Below are 17,677 nucleotides of genomic sequence, written 5' to 3' on the forward strand. Positions count from 1 at the left end.
GTTAAGATCTAGCAAAAAGCTATATAATTAAGTTAGAAGGGGTAGTTTCTGCAGTACAAGATTTGGGGAATTCCTTAGTGGTTGGGCATTCCCAAATTCAGACTAGGATGGAAGCACTGGAGAACTCTTTCAGACGAAAGAATTTAAGTTAATTTTCCTAAACAAAAATTTGTGATCACTTTGGAGATGTTTGCAATATCTTTTGGAGGTTTTGAATGTTCCTGAAAATCTCATTTCCTAGCATGTAGCAGATGGATTCAGGACTAATGGGTATACTGTACTCCTGATAGCAGTTGGGAGACGGAGTCAGATTTCAATCTGACGTCAGTCTACATATACCTGTGCAGGGAGCTTAGCTCGTCAGTATTTTTCCGTCTCCTAAGCAGTTAGGAACACTACACACACTTGCACAGCGTTAGAAAATCCAAACCAAAGAAGAGAGAAAAAAATCTTACCTCTACGAGACTAGCCCCGCTTCTCCTGCGGTGATACCTAAGGGTCCCTCCCCCAGTCGAGAATTCCTGAAGTGATTTTCGAGATCCCTCAGAGGCGAGCTGTGGTCTGGTAGCCAGTTCCCGGTGTGGACTTAGCCCCCAGAGTGGCTTAGAGGCAGCGGGTGCAATACCGAGCACAGCGGTGAAGGTATTTTCCTTTCGGTTTCAGATGGAGACTATTTGTTGAAATTGTATTTTCGAAAGAGGAATGTCTTGTTTTGTAATCTAAAGATTTCTATGTAACCAAGGTTACTCAATTTAGGAGGAAGCAGTTTCTCCTTTTAAGACCTGGAGTTCAGAAGGCTCAAGTTTCCTTGTAAACGTGTTAAATTGGATGCTGTTAAATATGTTTTTTATGAACCTTCACATTTGACACAATTTATTAGTGATAGATTAGTATCTAGGGGGGCTGGTGCAACTTCTTCCCCAGTATGGGTTCCTCCTCTTGTTTGGATATTACTCCTTGATTTCACATTTATAATATAGGTGAGAGTCAGCAACATATAGTACCTTTCTCCCAGGACAAGCAGGATGGTAGTTCTCACACATGAGTGACACCATTGGATGGAGCCTAGCACGGAAAACTTATGTCAAAGTTTCTGAAACTTTGACTGAGCATGCCCTAATTCACGCGTCAGCGCTGGGTCCCTCTTCAGTCTCTTATTCCGTGGAACTTTTGCTTTGCCGGAGAGTGAGCTTGTGGCTTTTCTTGTTGGAAATTGCCTTTAAGAGAACTTTTCACCATCCTGCTTGGGGTTTTTCATGTAAATTCACTGATTGTGGTTTTCGCTACTTTCCCCAGTTAGGTTTTTCGGTGGTTCAGTAAGCCGCTTTTCGCTTCTATTCCCTCTCCCGTGGCTGCGGTGCCCGCCAGCGTCAACCACCTGCTGTCGCCGTATTTCGTTTTTCCTCTTTTTTTTTTTTTGTTATGGCCTCATCGGGTTTCCGTTGGTGCCCTCATTGTCCAATGACAATGTCCATCACGGACCCTCACAAGGTGTGTCCTCTGCCTGGGGGCATTGCATGGCGACCGGGGTTGCCGCATGTGCGCCCAGTTGACCCCTAAGGAATGTCACACTCTGCTTGATAAGATGAAGATCTTCGGCTCAAAGACGTCCAAGGCATCGACACGGGCATTGGCACGATGGACCTGGCACAAGCCCCTGTCAGCCTCTTCCAAGTTTGAGAACATTGGGTCCATCATCATTGACCTTGGCACTGAAGGAAGCCAAGGAAGCGTAGGCACTGGTCACCCTGCACAGTGCTGGACTTGGGAAGGCGGCAGCTCCTGCTGTGATGCCTCTAAAGTGACCCTGCAGCGAGGAGTACCCATCCTCCTTCAATTCAGGGGATCTGTGACGGTCTCCACCAGTCCTAGTGCCGGTTGCCATTCCACCTTGTGGATCTGAGGAAAACCTGGACACTTCTCCTGCCTCCCAGTCGGTTTTAGCATCAGCAACGTTTGAGGGGGTGTTGGTGCGCAGGGTCTGGCTGGCGGTCCAGTGGATGTTGCAGGGCATCAAACTGGTGGCACAGATGGTGCCTGCACTGGCACTGCTGGAATTGCTGTTAGCATGTGCTTATCGGTGTGTTACTGACCCAGTTGGCGTTGGTTCCCGGTACGCTGTCGATGCCCAGCAGGGCATCAATACTTCCCCTGACTGATACGGTGCTTGTTACTGGTTCCTCCTGAGGAGGAAGCTCCATAGAGGCCAGTAGAGACACAGAGACCTGCAGCCCCCCCATCCAACTTTGCCGGGGCCGACACCAGTCACTAGGGTTCGTCATCAACTACCCGAAGTCCCATCTCAGCCAGCCACCTCGATTGGACTTCATAGGAGCCCTGATAGACAAGATGCAGGCAAAAGCCTGCCCACTGCGATCCAGGGCAGTCACTTTGGCATCCATAGTGGTGGGGATTCAACAGAGCCAGCAGGTTTCAGCTCGGCACATGTTGAGGCTGTTGGGCCACTTGGCCGCAACAGTCCATGGCACTCCCTTGGAATGGGGAGCCCAATGAACCCTGAGGTCGCAGTGGCGCCAGGCCACGCGGAACCTCCGGGCTCACATCTGAACCACTCTGCCTCTCCGGGAGTCTTTATCCTGGTGGCAGGCTCTCTAATTTGGAATGGGGAATATCTTTCCAAAATCCCCCTATCCAGATTGTCCTAGCCACAGATGCATCCACCTTGAGGTGAGGAGCTCCGCACCCAGGGCTTATGGTCCACCCAGGAAGCACAGTGTCAAATCAACTTCCTGAAGCTCTGGGCAATCAGTTAGCACTAAGGGCTTTCAGAGATCAGCTGTCCAGGAAAATTGTCCTGATAGAGACAACCAAGTTGCCATCTGGTATATCAGCAAGCAGGGAGGCACAGGATCGTACCTCCTGTGTTGGGAAGTGGTCCAGATTTGGTCCTGGGCCCTGTCTCACGAGATGGTACTCAGGGCCATATATCTAGCCAGAATGTGATGGACAGGCTGAGTCGTGCCTTCAGACCCCACAAGTAGTCTCTGGACCAGGGGGTATCTAACTGGATCTTCCATCTCTGAGGAAGCCTGGAGGTGCACTTGTTTGCATTCCCTGCAACAGGAAGGTGACTCAGTTCTGCTCCATGTATAGGTCAGATGGTGAACCAACCTTGGACGCCTTTGCTCGCCATTGGGGCAAGGGTCTTTTATACATGTATTCTCAGATTCCTCTAGTAATGAAGACTCTCTTCAAGCTTTGTGAGGACCAAGGGACTATGATCCTCATAGCCCCTCATTGGCCGAGACAGATTTTGTTTCCACTCCTTAGGGAGTTGTCCATCTGGAAACCAATCAGTCTGGGGGCTTCCCCAGACCTCATCACGCAAGATTAGGGCAGGCTGCTGCATCCCAACCTCCAGGCCCTGTTGCTCACTGCCTGGATGTTGAGAGTTTGATTCTGCAGCCGCTTGATCTTTCTGGAGATGTGTCTCTGGTCCTGGTAGCTTCCAGAATACCTTCCACTAGAAAGTCCTATGGATTGAAGTGGAGGTGTTTTTCTGTGTGGTGTGAGCAGAAGGCCCTAATCCATTCTCCTGCCCCATGCAAAAACTGCTTGACTACCTTCTACACCTATCGGAAGCTGGCTTGGAAACCAATTCTGTTAGAGTTCATCTCAGTGCAATTGGCGCATACCACCAAGGTGAAGATGATACGCCCATCTCTGTACAGCCTATAGTTGTATGCTTTATGCGGGGCCTGCTTCAATTGAAGCCTCTCCTAAGGCCTCCTGCTGTGTCTTGGGACCTCAACATAGTATTAGCTAATGAAAACTCCTTTTGAGCTGTTGCGCTCCTGTGACCTGGAAGGTCATATTTTTGGTGGCGGTCACTTCAGCAAACAGGGTCAGCAAGCTCCAGGCCTTAGTGACTTATCCACCTTATACTAAATTTTATCGTGACAGGGTGGTCTTGTGTACGTACCTACATTCCTGCCTAAGGTGGTGACTGATTTCCATCTTAACCAGTCAATTGCCCTGCCAACATTCTTTCCCAGGCCCCATTCACACCAAGACAAACGAGCCCTGCACAGTTTGGATTGCAAGAGAGCCTTAGCCTTCTATTTGGAGCAGACAGAAGCCAATAGACAGTCCACCCAAATTTCATGGGTGATTGGAGTTGCTGTTGCCAAACAGACATTATCCAATTGGCTAGCAGACTCCATCTCCTTCTTTTATGCCCAGATGAGACTGCATCTTGAGGGTCATGTCAAAGCTCATTCTGTCAGAGCCATGGCAATGTCTGTGGGCCACTTGCGAGCAGTTCCCGTGGAGGAGATCTGCAGGGCTGTGATGTGGAGTTCTTTCCACACATTTGAATCTCACTACTGCCTGGATAGGGATGACCGACGTGACAGGTTCAGCCAGTCTGTCCTTCAGAATCTCTTTGAGGTGTAGAATCCTACTCTCCCTGCCTAGGGCCCATTGTTTGGATTCAGGCTGTCTCCCTCTGTTACCAACAGCACTAAGAACATAAGAAAATGCCATACTGGGTCAGACCAAGGGTCCATCAAGCCCAGCATCCTGTCTCCAACAGTGGCCAATCCAGGCCATAAGAACCTGGCAAGTACCCAAAAACTAAGTCTATTCCATGTTACCGTTGCTAATGGCAGTGGCGATTCTCTAAGTGAACTTAATAGCAGGTAATGGACTTCTCCTCCAAGAACTTATCCAATCCTTTTTTAAACACAGCTATACTAACTGCACTAACCACATCCTCTGGCAACAAATTCCAGAGTTTAATTGTGCGTTGAGTAAAAAAGAACTTTCTCCGATTAGTTTTAAGTGTGCCACATGCTAACTTCATGGAATGCCCCCTAGTCTTTCTATTATCCGAAAGAGTAAATAGCCGATTCACATCTACCTGTTCTAGACCTCTCATGATTTTAAACACCTCTATCATATCCCCCCTCAGCCGTCTCTTCTCCAAGCTGAAAAGTCCTAACCTCTTTAGTCTTTCCTCATAGGGGAGCTGTTCCATTCCCTTTATCATTTTGGTAGCCCTTCTCTGTACCTTCTCCATCGCAATTATATCTTTTTTGAGATGCGGCGACCAGAATTGTACACAGTATTCAAGGTGTGGTCTCACCATGGAGCGATACAGAGGCATTATGATATTTTCCGTTTTATTCACCATTCCCTTTCTAATAATTCCCAACATTCTGTTTGCTTTTTTGACTGCCGCAGCACACTGAACTGACGATTTCAATGTGTTATCCACTGTGATGCCTAGATCTTTCTTGGGTTGTAGCACCTGAAACCCAACATTGTATAACTATAGCATGGGTTATTTTTCCCTATATGCATCACCTTGCACTTATCCACATTAAATTTCATCTGCCATTTGGATGCCCAATTTTCCAGTCTCACAAGGTCTTCCTGCAATTTATCACAATCTGCTTGTGATTTAACTACTCTGAACAATTTTGTGTCATCTGCAAATTTGATTATCTCACTAGTCTTATTTCTTTCCAGATCATTTATAAATATGTTGAAAAGTAAGGGTCCCAATACAGATCCCTGAGGCACTCCACTGCCCACTCCCTTCCACTGAGAAAATTGTCCATTTAATCCTACTTTCTGTTTCCTGTCTTTTAGCCAGTTTGCAACTGTGGTTGTTGTGCCTGTTGACACCTGGTTGGTACTTATTGGTCCCCTTTTGTGTTGGGGAGCAGCCTGTAGCTAGGGATTCACCCATGTGTGAGGACTACCATGCTGCTTGTCCTGTGAGAAAGCAGAGGTGCTTACCTGTAACAGGTGTTCTAGGATAGCAGGATGTTAGTCCTCACGAAATCCGCCCACAACCCTACTGAGTTGGGTTTCTCCTATTTTTGTTTGATTTTGTAGTAATTCTGTGTTAAGAGTCTGAAAGGGGGGGGGGGGACCCTGCGTGGATGTGTGGATTAGGGCATGCTGGGTATGATCAGTCAAAGTTCGAGAAACTTTGACATAAGTTTTCCGTCCCATTCTCTATCTGATGATGTTGCCCATGTGTGTGGACTAACATCCTGCTGTCCTAGGAGAACACCCGTAACAGGTAAACAGCTCTGCTTTCTTATTGTTTAATCTCTCTTCCTTTACTTTACATCATGTCTTCCAGGGAAAATTAAAGTTACTACAGTCTATAATAGGGTGGAATTACCAAAAGTAATGTGTGTATCTTTTGGCATGCTTATTTACTATTCCTCTGTACTGGATTATTTCAGAAAATTATGTTAAGATAAAAAGCCAACTCTTAACAGTTTTTACAGGTTTGCTCATAACCAGGCCTGAATCCAGAATGACTCCCAAACTTCTAACTTGTGAAGAAGAAATGGGTATTGTAGCGTATTCAGCTCTAAATGAAGAAGAAATAGGCAAATTACTTGTTCTTTGCAGAATGATTACCTCTGTCTTGCTCAAATTGAGAGCAAGTCTGTTATGTGATAACCATTTACTTGACAGATTGACAATGTGTGAAAAGGAGCAGATCAAGTTGCCAGAACAGGAATGAAAAATTCTATGTCTGCATTAAAGTGGTATCCTGAGCAGAGCCCAGCTAACAACCTACTGATAGGAGCCATATAAATATTAAATAATGGGGCTGAAAGAGTGGACCCCTGAAGCACTCCAGTAGTTACTGGATGTTAATTTGAAACACAGATGCCAGTTCTGACCTGCTGGGACCAGTCGAGAACCACGCCAGAAATCCCACCTTCCCCGAGACAATAGATCACTATCTGACGGTTGAGTTTATTGAACGCCGAGGAGTGTGTTGTGCTGCTTAATCTTATGAGTAAGAGATGTAATAGCCAATTCGACTTTTTCCTGTTGTGCTGTGGTTTCCAAATCTGAACTTTGAGATCCCTAAAACAAGTGTGGTTTTCAGGATACCCACAATCGTGTTCATGAGAAATTTGCATACATTGGGTCTAAGAATCGGGCTCATTTTATAGTTTCTGGATATTTGGAAACCAGGCCTCTTTTGGGGATCTTGACTGGATTTGAAATCAGTGCAATATGATGTGTTAATATTGTATAATTTCTAGCACTAATCTATGAGAGGATATGTGAAAACTAGCAGATATGATCACTCCCCTGTCTTCTGCATTGTGAGTCTAAAAATGAGACAGACAAACTTAACCATATGCATTTGTTTAAGCAAACAGAGCAAGTCAGTTTAGTTTTGTAACAGTAATTGAAAACTGGGCAGAATAGAAGCTTCCAAACTGTTCTTAGCAGAAGCATTATCTTGTCACTTTTTCAAATGAAAACTGAAGCAGCAGCCCGTAGCCACTTGTGACAGTTCTGATGGATTGTTTCATAGCATTGCACTTCTGTGTTTTATATGGTATCTTCTGCAGTTTCACGGTTCCTTTTGTATAGGTGCTTACACATGTTTTGCTTTGCTAATTATTGCCCCTGCTGTCGCTTTTACGGTTCTGACGTGCCTAAAATAGCATTGTGTAATGTCACGTTCTATAAAAAATATGCATGACAGCTTTTATAGACTATTTATTTTTCTACTTGTAGGCAGTCATGGCCAACAAAAATTGATGTGCCCCAGGACCTTGAGGACGATCTTACAGCTTCTCCAATATCTCACACCACAGTCCCTCAGTCACCAGCTCGCACTGCAGAAAATGTCCTCAATGGCCACAGGAACAAGACACTGAGTGAATCTGCAAAAAAAGATGATACCCTTGAGTTAGCCGGAGCAGCCATTCCAGGGACTCCCTCTGCGAGCTTAAAGCCCACGACCAGTGGCCGAAAGTGTCTGTTCAGGGTAGAAGAAGATGAAGAAGACGACGAAGAGGAGAAAAAGCCTGTACCTCTTTCAACACAAGTTGTGTTACGCCGCAAGTCTTCTGTCACAAACCGCCTCACATCCAGGAAGAGTGCCCCAGTACTCAATCAGATCTTTGAAGAAGGGGAATCAGATGATGAGTTTGACATGGATGAGAACTTACCTCCAAAGCTTAGCAGATTAAAAATGAATATTGCTTCCCCTGGGACTGTGCACAAACGTTATCACCGAAGGAAAAGTCAAGGTAGAGGATCTAGCTGCAGTAGCTCTGAAACCAGTGATGATGACTCGGAAAGCAGGCGGCGGCTAGACAAGGACAGTGGCTTTACATATTCCTGGCACAGACGAGACAGTAGCGAAGGGCCACCCGGCAGCCAAGGGGATGGAGGTGGACAGGGCAAGCCAAGCAATGGAAATGGAGGCGTGGATAAAACGAGCCCCGGTGATGACAATAAAGGTGGAGGCAGCCCTTCCAATAGCTCCAGTGGCAGCACGAATAACACCTCGGGGTCTACCCGTAGCTGTGCTGGAGCTGGACACTCGGTGCAGCATTCTCCCAGACACGCAGGGGAGCTGGTGGAAAGCTTAAAACTAATGAGCCTCTGCTTCAGTTCGCAGATCCATAATGGCACTAAGTTCTTCATTGATCCTCAGAACAGTTTGTCGTTCTCCAGCGTGAAAGTGCAAGAGAAGTCCACCTGGAAAATGTGCATAAGCTCGAGTGGGAGTGCAACCAAGCCGCCTACGGTGGGCAGCATAAAATTGTTTTCTGACCAAATGTCAGACATGTCCCACGAACTGGGATTTCTAAAGAGCAAGAACTTCAGAAATAACGTGCTACAACTACCTCTGTGCGAAAAAACAATATCTGTGAACATCCAGCGGAATCCCAAGGATGGGCTGCTTTGTACCTCCGGGCAGGCCGGCTGCTGTCATGTCATTTGACATTGGCTTGACTTTAGTAGCTGAGTGTAATATCCTTCTTCCTGTTTAGAGCTGTGAACATCTTCATTGTGCCCCATTCTGTTGTCTTAAGATTTTAATGTGGGCTTTTTGAGCAGTTATTTATTACATTTTAATTTGTGTTTTGCTAGAAGTTATGACAATGCATGGTCTTTGTGTATGCTGCTAGCCACTTTTTTTTTTTCTTTTCTTTTCCACCAGGACAGAAATAGAATATTTTTATTGTGCAGATTCTACATTTATTATTTTAATGTGAAAAAACACCTGGAGTAAAGTAAGTTGTAATCTGGAGCCTAATATAAATGGAGCACTTAGAAGTTTCATGTTCTGCACTTAAGCTAGGCAAAAGTAAAAAGTGTTTGTTTTTTTCTTGTGACATGTTTATTTTTATTCTGCTTTTCTGTGGTAACTGACTTTACCTTTCTATATGGCCTATTTTGTTGTATCTGAGATGGAACCAAAGCAATAATGTGTTGATGCTGGAACCTCTTAAGAGAGCTTTCAGATGTTCCAAGGCTTGTACAAAGCAAAAATGCACTGAAAATTAGCGATTACTACCCACACCTGTATGTCTTAAACTAAAATACATAGAAATGTGTGTTTCAGAACTATATCTAAAAAAAACTTCTTTATCAAGATGATAAAAATTCACATTGCAAGGTAGATTCTCTTACCCCTCTCCCCCATCCCACACAAATATTAGCATTGATTTAGACAATCTTATTTTAGTATACTAAATTATAAAATCTTATCCTATTTTGGGGCTTTTTATAACCCAATATATAATTACAAAAAAATTATATAAAATGATTTCTCATAGGTTTATTACAGAATTTTCTTAATACATGTTAATATTTCTTAATATATCTGTGACACCAAGGCTCTGCTCGGTAAGGTCACCAGCCAAACACAGATCTCATGCTGTGGATGTCAGTTTACCTACATGTAAAGCACTTTGCGTGGCCCAAGATGCTGTCTGGATTGGACCTTAAGTCCTTTTCCTCCTCTTCTCTCTCCCCCCCCCCCCCCCCCCCCCCCCCCCACCCCCAATCTATTTTTTTTTTTTTTTTTGTAGCTGGCCAAAACCCTTTGGGCCTGATTCACTTCTGTTCCCATTACATCTAAAACTCTCCACATTGGTTTGTATATAGGAAAGCACAAATCAGCCACGTTGGTTGGCTGAAGCTTTTCTGACATGTAAAACCGGTGTATCCCGTGAATAAATGACTTGAGAGGTTTAAATGGTCTTTTATTGACAGGTATGGTATGACTTCTCCCTTGAAATTTGTTTTTCAGTGCTGTAGAAGCTGTAAATAAATAGGAGGTAATGCCAGTGGGTTTGGCTTATTTATAATTATTGCCTCCGTTTTTATCAGTCTGACTCTGAGCCCCCACTTTTGGTTTAAAAATATCCTTTTTCCCATCGCAGTGTATTTTCAAGAAAATCCACTGCAACTTAAAATGTCTTGTAACCCAGCCTCTTGTTACTTATAAAATCAGCTAGTAAAGTATCTTCCTCTCCCTCCTGCTTGATAGTTCCTGTTCTTCAACTGACATGTTCATATCCCCTTCTACCCCACTAGGAATGGGTACGTCAGAATTCAAATAAAAAAAAAAACAAAACAAAAAAAAAAACTTTTTTGTGACATTCAAAAGTGCATAATAAAATGTGCAAGTGGTTACTGATTTTGGAAAGGATACGTCAGATCAATAGCATTGATATAAAGTAGCAGAGCGTGATGATGTTCGCTCTATGTACAATATTTAATTTCTTAAAAGTGGGTTAACACAAACCTTGCTGACCCTGTGTTGAGGGGAGGAGGGGGTGGGAGAGCGTAGTAAATTGGGTCCATAATGTATTTTGTACAGAACAATACGTGGGATAAAGCATCCCAAGTAGCATTAAGCTTTGACATTGATGATGTAGTACACACTGGCTTTCCTAAACCGAGGTCCTGTTCAGTAAGGTTTACTCACTTTGTTTGCCTAAGGCAAAACTCCTAAGTAAATAGGACTGTGTAGTCCAGCATAGAGTTATATTTTACTAATTGAACTGCTGTACTGTAAACCTTTCCAGACTTAACATGGCTGGGGGTTATAAATTCTATTCCCCACACAAAGAAAAAACGTAAAATTTGGACCTCCCAGATTTGTTTTCTGTATCATAATTGGCTGTCCTTTTTATTAATTGGAAGCTTTGTGAAGAGAGGTGTGGGGGTGAAGCCATAGAGCACGTCTGCTTAAAATTCTTAAGCAGGGATCTTGAAAAGGGCCAGAAGTAAGATGGGTGACTGGCAAAGATAAGGTTAACATATCCTTTGTACAAAAGTACTGTAGGAGACAAGATTATAAAGGGCATTGGCAATAACTTATTTGTTGCAGCTGTTTTCCCAAGTATTGTAAATATTTTTTGTTATTATGTACAGCCCTGGAATGGCATTTCACTAACTGTTTTTTGTGTTTTTTCTTAATTTTCAACAGTGTGTGTATAAAAACATATACATATGTATATATGGTGCTCACTTTAGAACAGCAGTGTTGACTATTTATGCTGTCTAGCTGTATTATAGCCTTATTGGTTATGTGTGGTGGGTTGAACCTCTGGGTGTGCAGATGTTAGGCTGATTGTTGTCTTTTTACCAGTTCACAGGTGAATGACTGTGCATGTGTTGTGTCACATTACATTATGTCAATGGAAGGGAGAGTGTAACCACTACATTAAGATAATTATGGACCAAACTATTTACTTGCTCAAAAGTAATTCTGTAGCCCTTAACTTGTCTTTAAAAGTTGCCTAATAGTTATACTAGTGTATAAATTAAATATTGTGGAAAAACAATGTCTTGTATTTTTCTGTATATTTATATAACTAGCAACATAGTATTTAAGATGACAATCTTGGCCCAGTTTTAAAAATAATGGCACTAAATTAACAAAGTATAAATGAATGGAATAATTTTCAGCCAGTAGGAGCTAATGCTTTTTATTTTTGATTTTTAATGTGGTCAGGGGCACAGAACTTTTACCTGATCTTTCCAGTTTACTTTGAGGTGCTGATTTTCTTCAGATACAGATGTTCACAGGCATTGGGCAGAAACTAGGCTACTTAGTAAGTGGTATTGTTTTTATGTAAAAATATGCTTCATTCCCTGGTCTGAAATGTTTACTGCATTGCTGACATTTTTGGTGAATTAATCTTTTAAACATTTTCTTCATCGACAAGCAGACATGAATTAGCAATAATGTGTGAGTTATGTTGTTTGATGGCGCCAACTCAGACCCAGCTCTCAGAGCTCAGTAAAGATTTGTGAGGCCCCTCAGCCTTTGAACTGCCATGTGGATATGTCCCGGTTTCTCAGAAATTTTCAGTTTTTGATCTTGGTGCCTTTATACTACCCTGTTTCTGTTTGGTTTTTTTTTTTTTTTTTTTTGCTGCTGCTGCCTTGGCAACCCTTAAACATAACTTTTCATTTCTAAATGAAAATAAAACTGAGATGAGCATGGAAAAGTCAAAGGCCTAGAAGCCAGTGGTCAGTGGCTTCAAGACCAGCCTAATTGGGCACTGAATGTCCATCATGAATACGCACTTTGTCTCCTGGTCCCAGACTGTGACTCCTCCAGCTGTTAATAGCTGTGGTCATATGTACTGTAGGGTACAGCAGACCATGCCTGGAATATGGAGGTGCTCAGAAAAGTGCCAGATAATAAGAGCCTGAAGTCTCGGTGTGGGGCTGTGTAGTGGAGCCACTCACCTAGGATTGAGGCATCATTGGACTCTGCACAGGAAATTATGGTGAGATTCTTCCCCCTCCCACTTGCACATGAAAGCTCCCTCCAAACCCTACCCCCATGGCACCAGCTCCCGGAACAGTCTAGGACAGGGATTGAATGTGCCAGGTAAGGTGCTGAGAAGTGCACCTACACATTGCAAGGGGCTCCCTTTGGAGTCATCCCTATTGGAACCAAAATAAAGATTGGTGCCGTTGGTGCAGGGCTCTGCCAATGCAGGCCTCTCCTGAACACCAAAGTGAGACATAACTTCATCAGCGCAGATCCCATCGATCATGATGTGGAAGACCCCCATGGTGCTGAGCCATTTGATTCATCTAGACCTGGGGCCAATCAGGGCATCATTTGTTTCTTCAGGATGGAGCTTGTATTTTAGGACACAGAACACTTGACTCTGCATACCAAGATGCTGTCAATTGTGTTGGATCAGAGCACTTTGGCACATAAGCCCAGAAGTCCCACCTCTGAAGCTATGGGTAAGGATGGAGGTGCAGCCTATGCTCCTCATAGACCAATGCACCATTCGGAAGATGTTGCGACAACTGGCATGGAGCACCTCAGAGATGGCCACTGCCATAGGGGTTACAACTATTATGGCACAGATTTCCTCCTTGGCTTTACAGGCAGCCCTTAGTGAATATCTTTTTTTCCAGCTCCAGAGCAGAGGGTCTCCCAGTCTGTGGGAGCCCAACTGTCAGAACTAGTGAAGAGTTTCCTTACCTCCTTAAGCTCTAAAGACCAGAGAAGGGGATAGAGAAATTTTTCCTATATAGGGGCGGCCCAAATTCCCACACTGATGTGTACCTCTGTTCAAGAACTTCCAGCATTGGGAGTAAGTTCTTATCATGAAGTGATAAATTCTCATCTGGGGAATCCCCTCTCGAATTGGAAGGGGAAGAAGTAGGCTTTGCTCATTCTGAGTTCTTCCTGGACATGTCCCCCCCCCCCTCCCCCCCACAGACCAGCAGAAATCTCCTGGTTGCCTTCCTCTTCAGGGTCATGGCTTAATGCCCCCATTCCCCCCATCATGGTCAAGGGAGGAGGAAGATTCCACAGGGATTCCTTCAGATCCCCTGCTGAACTTGCCTCAGCATTTGCTGGCCAAAGACATTGTCAGTGTTGGGACGAACAAGGACCCAAGATCAAATGTCTCAGTTCCTTCAGGCTCCAGCATATTTTGTGGCCATCCCAGTCCACAGGCTCCTTAAGGACCTCCAGTTGATGTGGCAGATGCTGACATGTCTCCGAGAAACAAAATTTAAAATATAGGATGTAGGCTTCCCCAGATTTTGGAATCATCCAACTTCTGTACCACTCTGTGATGGTGTAATCTGCATTGAGATGTGCTAAATGCACTCATGATCACTCAAACCAGCCTCCTGGGAAGGACCCAAAACGTTTCTCGGAGACATGTCAGCATCTGCCACATCAACTGTTGTTCATGGTGCTGTATCTTCATAAATGTATGCAAAAGCTAGTCTGGGTTTGACAGGCCCAGAGCAAGCAGATTTCCGTCAAGCAGTGAAGAACCTCCATACTGTTTAGGAAGCTTTTAATACAGCAGTCAGAACTTTGGCTACTTCAACAGGAGCCTGAAGGCTCATGTGATTGCAAACAAGTGGAATAACAGGGAATAACTGATGATAAATTATCAGAAATCAAGCAGAGGGCATTTTCTTGTGAAGAACTGTCTTTGTGCAAAGCATTACCCTAGGCTTTAAGATAACAAATGATTATTCAGTGTGTTAAAATTCATGCAAAAACTTTGCTATTCTCTAAAACTTACATGCTCAATGTTTATTAGGGGTAAACTTTATTCATGTCAATTTGTATGTATGCACTTTGTCTTGTTTAATTGATATCTATTATGTAAAAAACTGTTAAAACTGTATACTGCTTTGTAGCCTCATTGGGAGAGGTGGTTTATAAATGTAAAAATAAAAAGTAATAGATTCAGCAACAAAGTTCAAGGGATGGTGGCTCTGTTTAAGAAACATCAATCTACCCTAAAAGTTTTATCAGCTGTAGCAGGAGACCAACCGCCTCCTACCCAACACCAGTACTTTTTCCTACAGGCATTCATTCTTCCAAAGATGTCCCTTCTGCTCTTTTCAACGTCATCAAGCTCTTCCTATTCTTTAGTAGAAGTAGCTAACTGCTAGATCTTTTGAGAGTAGATCTTCCAGGGTATCAGTTACTGACATGGTTACTGATTTGGAGATTTCCAAAATGATTTCTTTGATACAAGCAGCAGAGTCCCAGATCTCACAGCAGGAGGACAGATCCTCCAAATTACAAACACCAAGTATCTTGTTTATTTCAGTCTAATGAGCAACTATTAAGGTGGAGGACCTTGAAAATGGATCCAGAAGGAGTAACAGGACTTACTGGCATTCCAGAGTCTGTTAAGGACTAAGAGCTCAAAAATCTATGTGAGTACTGGCTGCCTGAGCAATTAGGCTTGTTGGACAAGCGGCAGTTAATTCCTATTGAAAGAGCACCTAAATCGGCCATATTCCGGGACACTGCCTCTAAATCTCTTCAGGTGATTGTAAACATTTTTAATTATGCTGAAAAGGCTGCAATTATGGTGGCGATTCGCAAGGAGAGAACTATCTTACGAAGGCTCCTGCATGCTACCTTTCTCTGATTTTGCTGCCAAAGTCACTTTGGAACATAGATAACTTTCTCCATACTGCAGTATACTATATCAAACAATAGGTTTTCAGCTTCAATTTCCAGCTAAACTCAGAATTACTCATAATGGTACCATGAAAGTGCTGAACAGTAAAAAGGAGATCGAGACTATTGTGGTGTAATTGGGTTGATGGCACATAGAATAGTTGTGTTTACCTGTCTTTTCAATTGTATATTTGGAAAAAGGTCTGAGGCATTCCAAATTTCTGGTCAGTAAATCTCCAGTGCCAAAGGACCCTCAGTGTGTAGTCCTAGCTCATGAAATCGTTTGAACCTCTCAAGTTGCTTGACTTGAAGTTTATCACCTGGAAAGTGTTTCTTGTTGCTGTCACTTTGCCATGAAGAGTAAGTGAATTACAGGCTCTGGTATTTTATTCACCATATCTGAAGCTTTCTCACAACAGGGTTGTTCTATGAATTCACCTTAGCTTTTCTTCCAAATGTGGTATCTGCATTCCACATTAATCAAGCTATGGTGCTGCTAACATTCTTTCCAAGACCTTATGCACACAAAGGAGAATGAACTCTTTATGCCTTGGACTTTGAGAGACCTGGCATACTACTTAGAGGATTCATCCTCCCTGTCGAACTTCTCAGCTGTTCATGACTTTTGATCCCAATAGCTTGAAAAAGACCATTGCCAAATGAAGTCTGTCAAAGCTGATCAAGTGAGAGCCATGGCAACTTTAATGGCTTATCTTCGTGCCATTTCCATTGAAGACATTTGCAGTGCTGCTGCTTTGGTCATCTGTTCACACCTTCACCTCTCATTACTGTTTGGGCGGCTTGTCCTGAGGAGATGTAATTTTGGATGAGCAGTTTTGCATAGCCTGTTCACCCAGTAGTTCACTCTCCACTTGGAGAGGACCAGGTTCTCTTTAAGTATTTGCTCTGCTATACAAGCCTCAGCTTGGGACTCCCCATTCCTTATGGAAAACTCATGCCTGCTTGCTGACGGAGAAAGCAAGTTTTGCTTGCCTGTTGTCAAGGTTCTCCATAAACAGCAGGATGAATTAGCCATACTATCTGCCTGCCTCCCTGAGAGTCAGTTACCTCACTATAGCTTAAGCTCTGGAAGAAACTGTGGGGCTTATGAAGCAGTGTAAGGCTGGGGAACTTCCATGCATGCTCAGTTAAGTCTTTACTGAGCTCTGAGAACTGGGACTATATCATTGCCATCAGATAATGTCACCCATGTATTATTATGGTTGATTCATCCTGCTGTCTAGGGAGAACTCTGTTTACAGGTGAACAAACTTGCAGTCTTGAGTTTGCTGTATACACTGTATAATGTCAACATTTTTTTAAAATGCAGGTTTGTCATGAGACAGAGCAAGTCTTGATTTTCAAAATTGACCATACCATGCAAAACATGTTTTCACAACTGAATTGCTGGATCACAAGACTCGCTCTGATATGAGGAAAGATGTAATACAGATTACCAAAGCTGCATTTAATGAGACAGTTTAGTTTAAATCTGATATTCAACATTTTGTACATGAAAAAGTCTACTTGAAAATAGTATATCTGACATAATAAATATTAATTTATGGAGGTAACGTAAATTGCACGTATACATCTGATATGCATTGTGTGTAATCTCTGGAATAAGAAATTCAACTTTTTTTTTTAATGTTTCTAATCGTAAATTATATTATGTAGGATTGTGGTTTAATAGTGTAAGTGCACACATTCTGAGCCACTCTAATTTCTAGATTGTACTAACTGTCCTCAACAGCAGAGGTGGAAGGGGTCCTAATCCACTAATGTGATGTCATAACTGTTGTGGCCTCAGTTTGGTTGACTATGGGAAGTTATGTTCAGTAGAGATGACATGAAATTAATGAAATGACTTTCTAAAATATCTGAGATAGAGTTTGAAAGTTACTGGTCAGTTAAGTTTGAAAGCAACTAGCACATTTTGTTTTCTTACATAAAATTCAGCACGGTCTCCATTTTTGGCCAATGATAAGTCAACAGTTTGCATTATCAATGGCCAAAAACAGAGTTTAAGTTGAAATCAGTTGTTTCTCAATAGAAACATTATTCTGAACCTCATTTATTGTAAATGTCGTCCCTTTTAAGAATTGTAAGAAGGACTGCAGTTTTTTCATATGATGTTTTGGCAAAAAACATGGATTGGCTACTGTAACAATATCAATTAATAGAAAAATGCTAAAATAGCCATGTCTTTTGATAGCATCCTACTTTGTTTTGCAACATTTTTCTCTAAAATGTTCCTCAAAATCTTGGAGAACATGTCTTTATAAATAAAGATTGGTATTGCTGTGGATACCACTCCTGTTTTTCATTAATTACCAGGGTTTCTATACTTTCTTGTATAGCTAACTGAATTGCTGATATTGGTGTTGGTTAGGTTTTACAAGCAGTTGGTTTAATATGGCTTTATTGACTATATTGAGC

General features: G+C 42.8%; 1 protein-coding gene across 1 annotated transcript in view; it reads left to right on the forward strand.

Annotated features, from left to right (window-relative positions):
- Positions 1-11,314, forward strand: part of SNRK (SNF related kinase) — an 81,864-nt gene extending 70,550 nt beyond the window's left edge. Inside the window, exon 5 of the mRNA XM_029589376.1 lies at positions 7,531-11,314. Within this exon, the coding sequence (XP_029445236.1) occupies positions 7,531-8,749 (1,219 nt within the window). The 3' untranslated portion in view covers positions 8,750-11,314. The remainder of the gene's footprint in view (positions 1-7,530) is intronic.
- Positions 11,315-17,677: the final 6,363 nt, after the last annotated feature.

Source organism: Rhinatrema bivittatum, chromosome 2, assembly GCF_901001135.1.
Source record: "Rhinatrema bivittatum chromosome 2, aRhiBiv1.1, whole genome shotgun sequence".
Lineage (NCBI taxonomy): Eukaryota > Metazoa > Chordata > Amphibia > Gymnophiona > Rhinatrematidae > Rhinatrema > Rhinatrema bivittatum.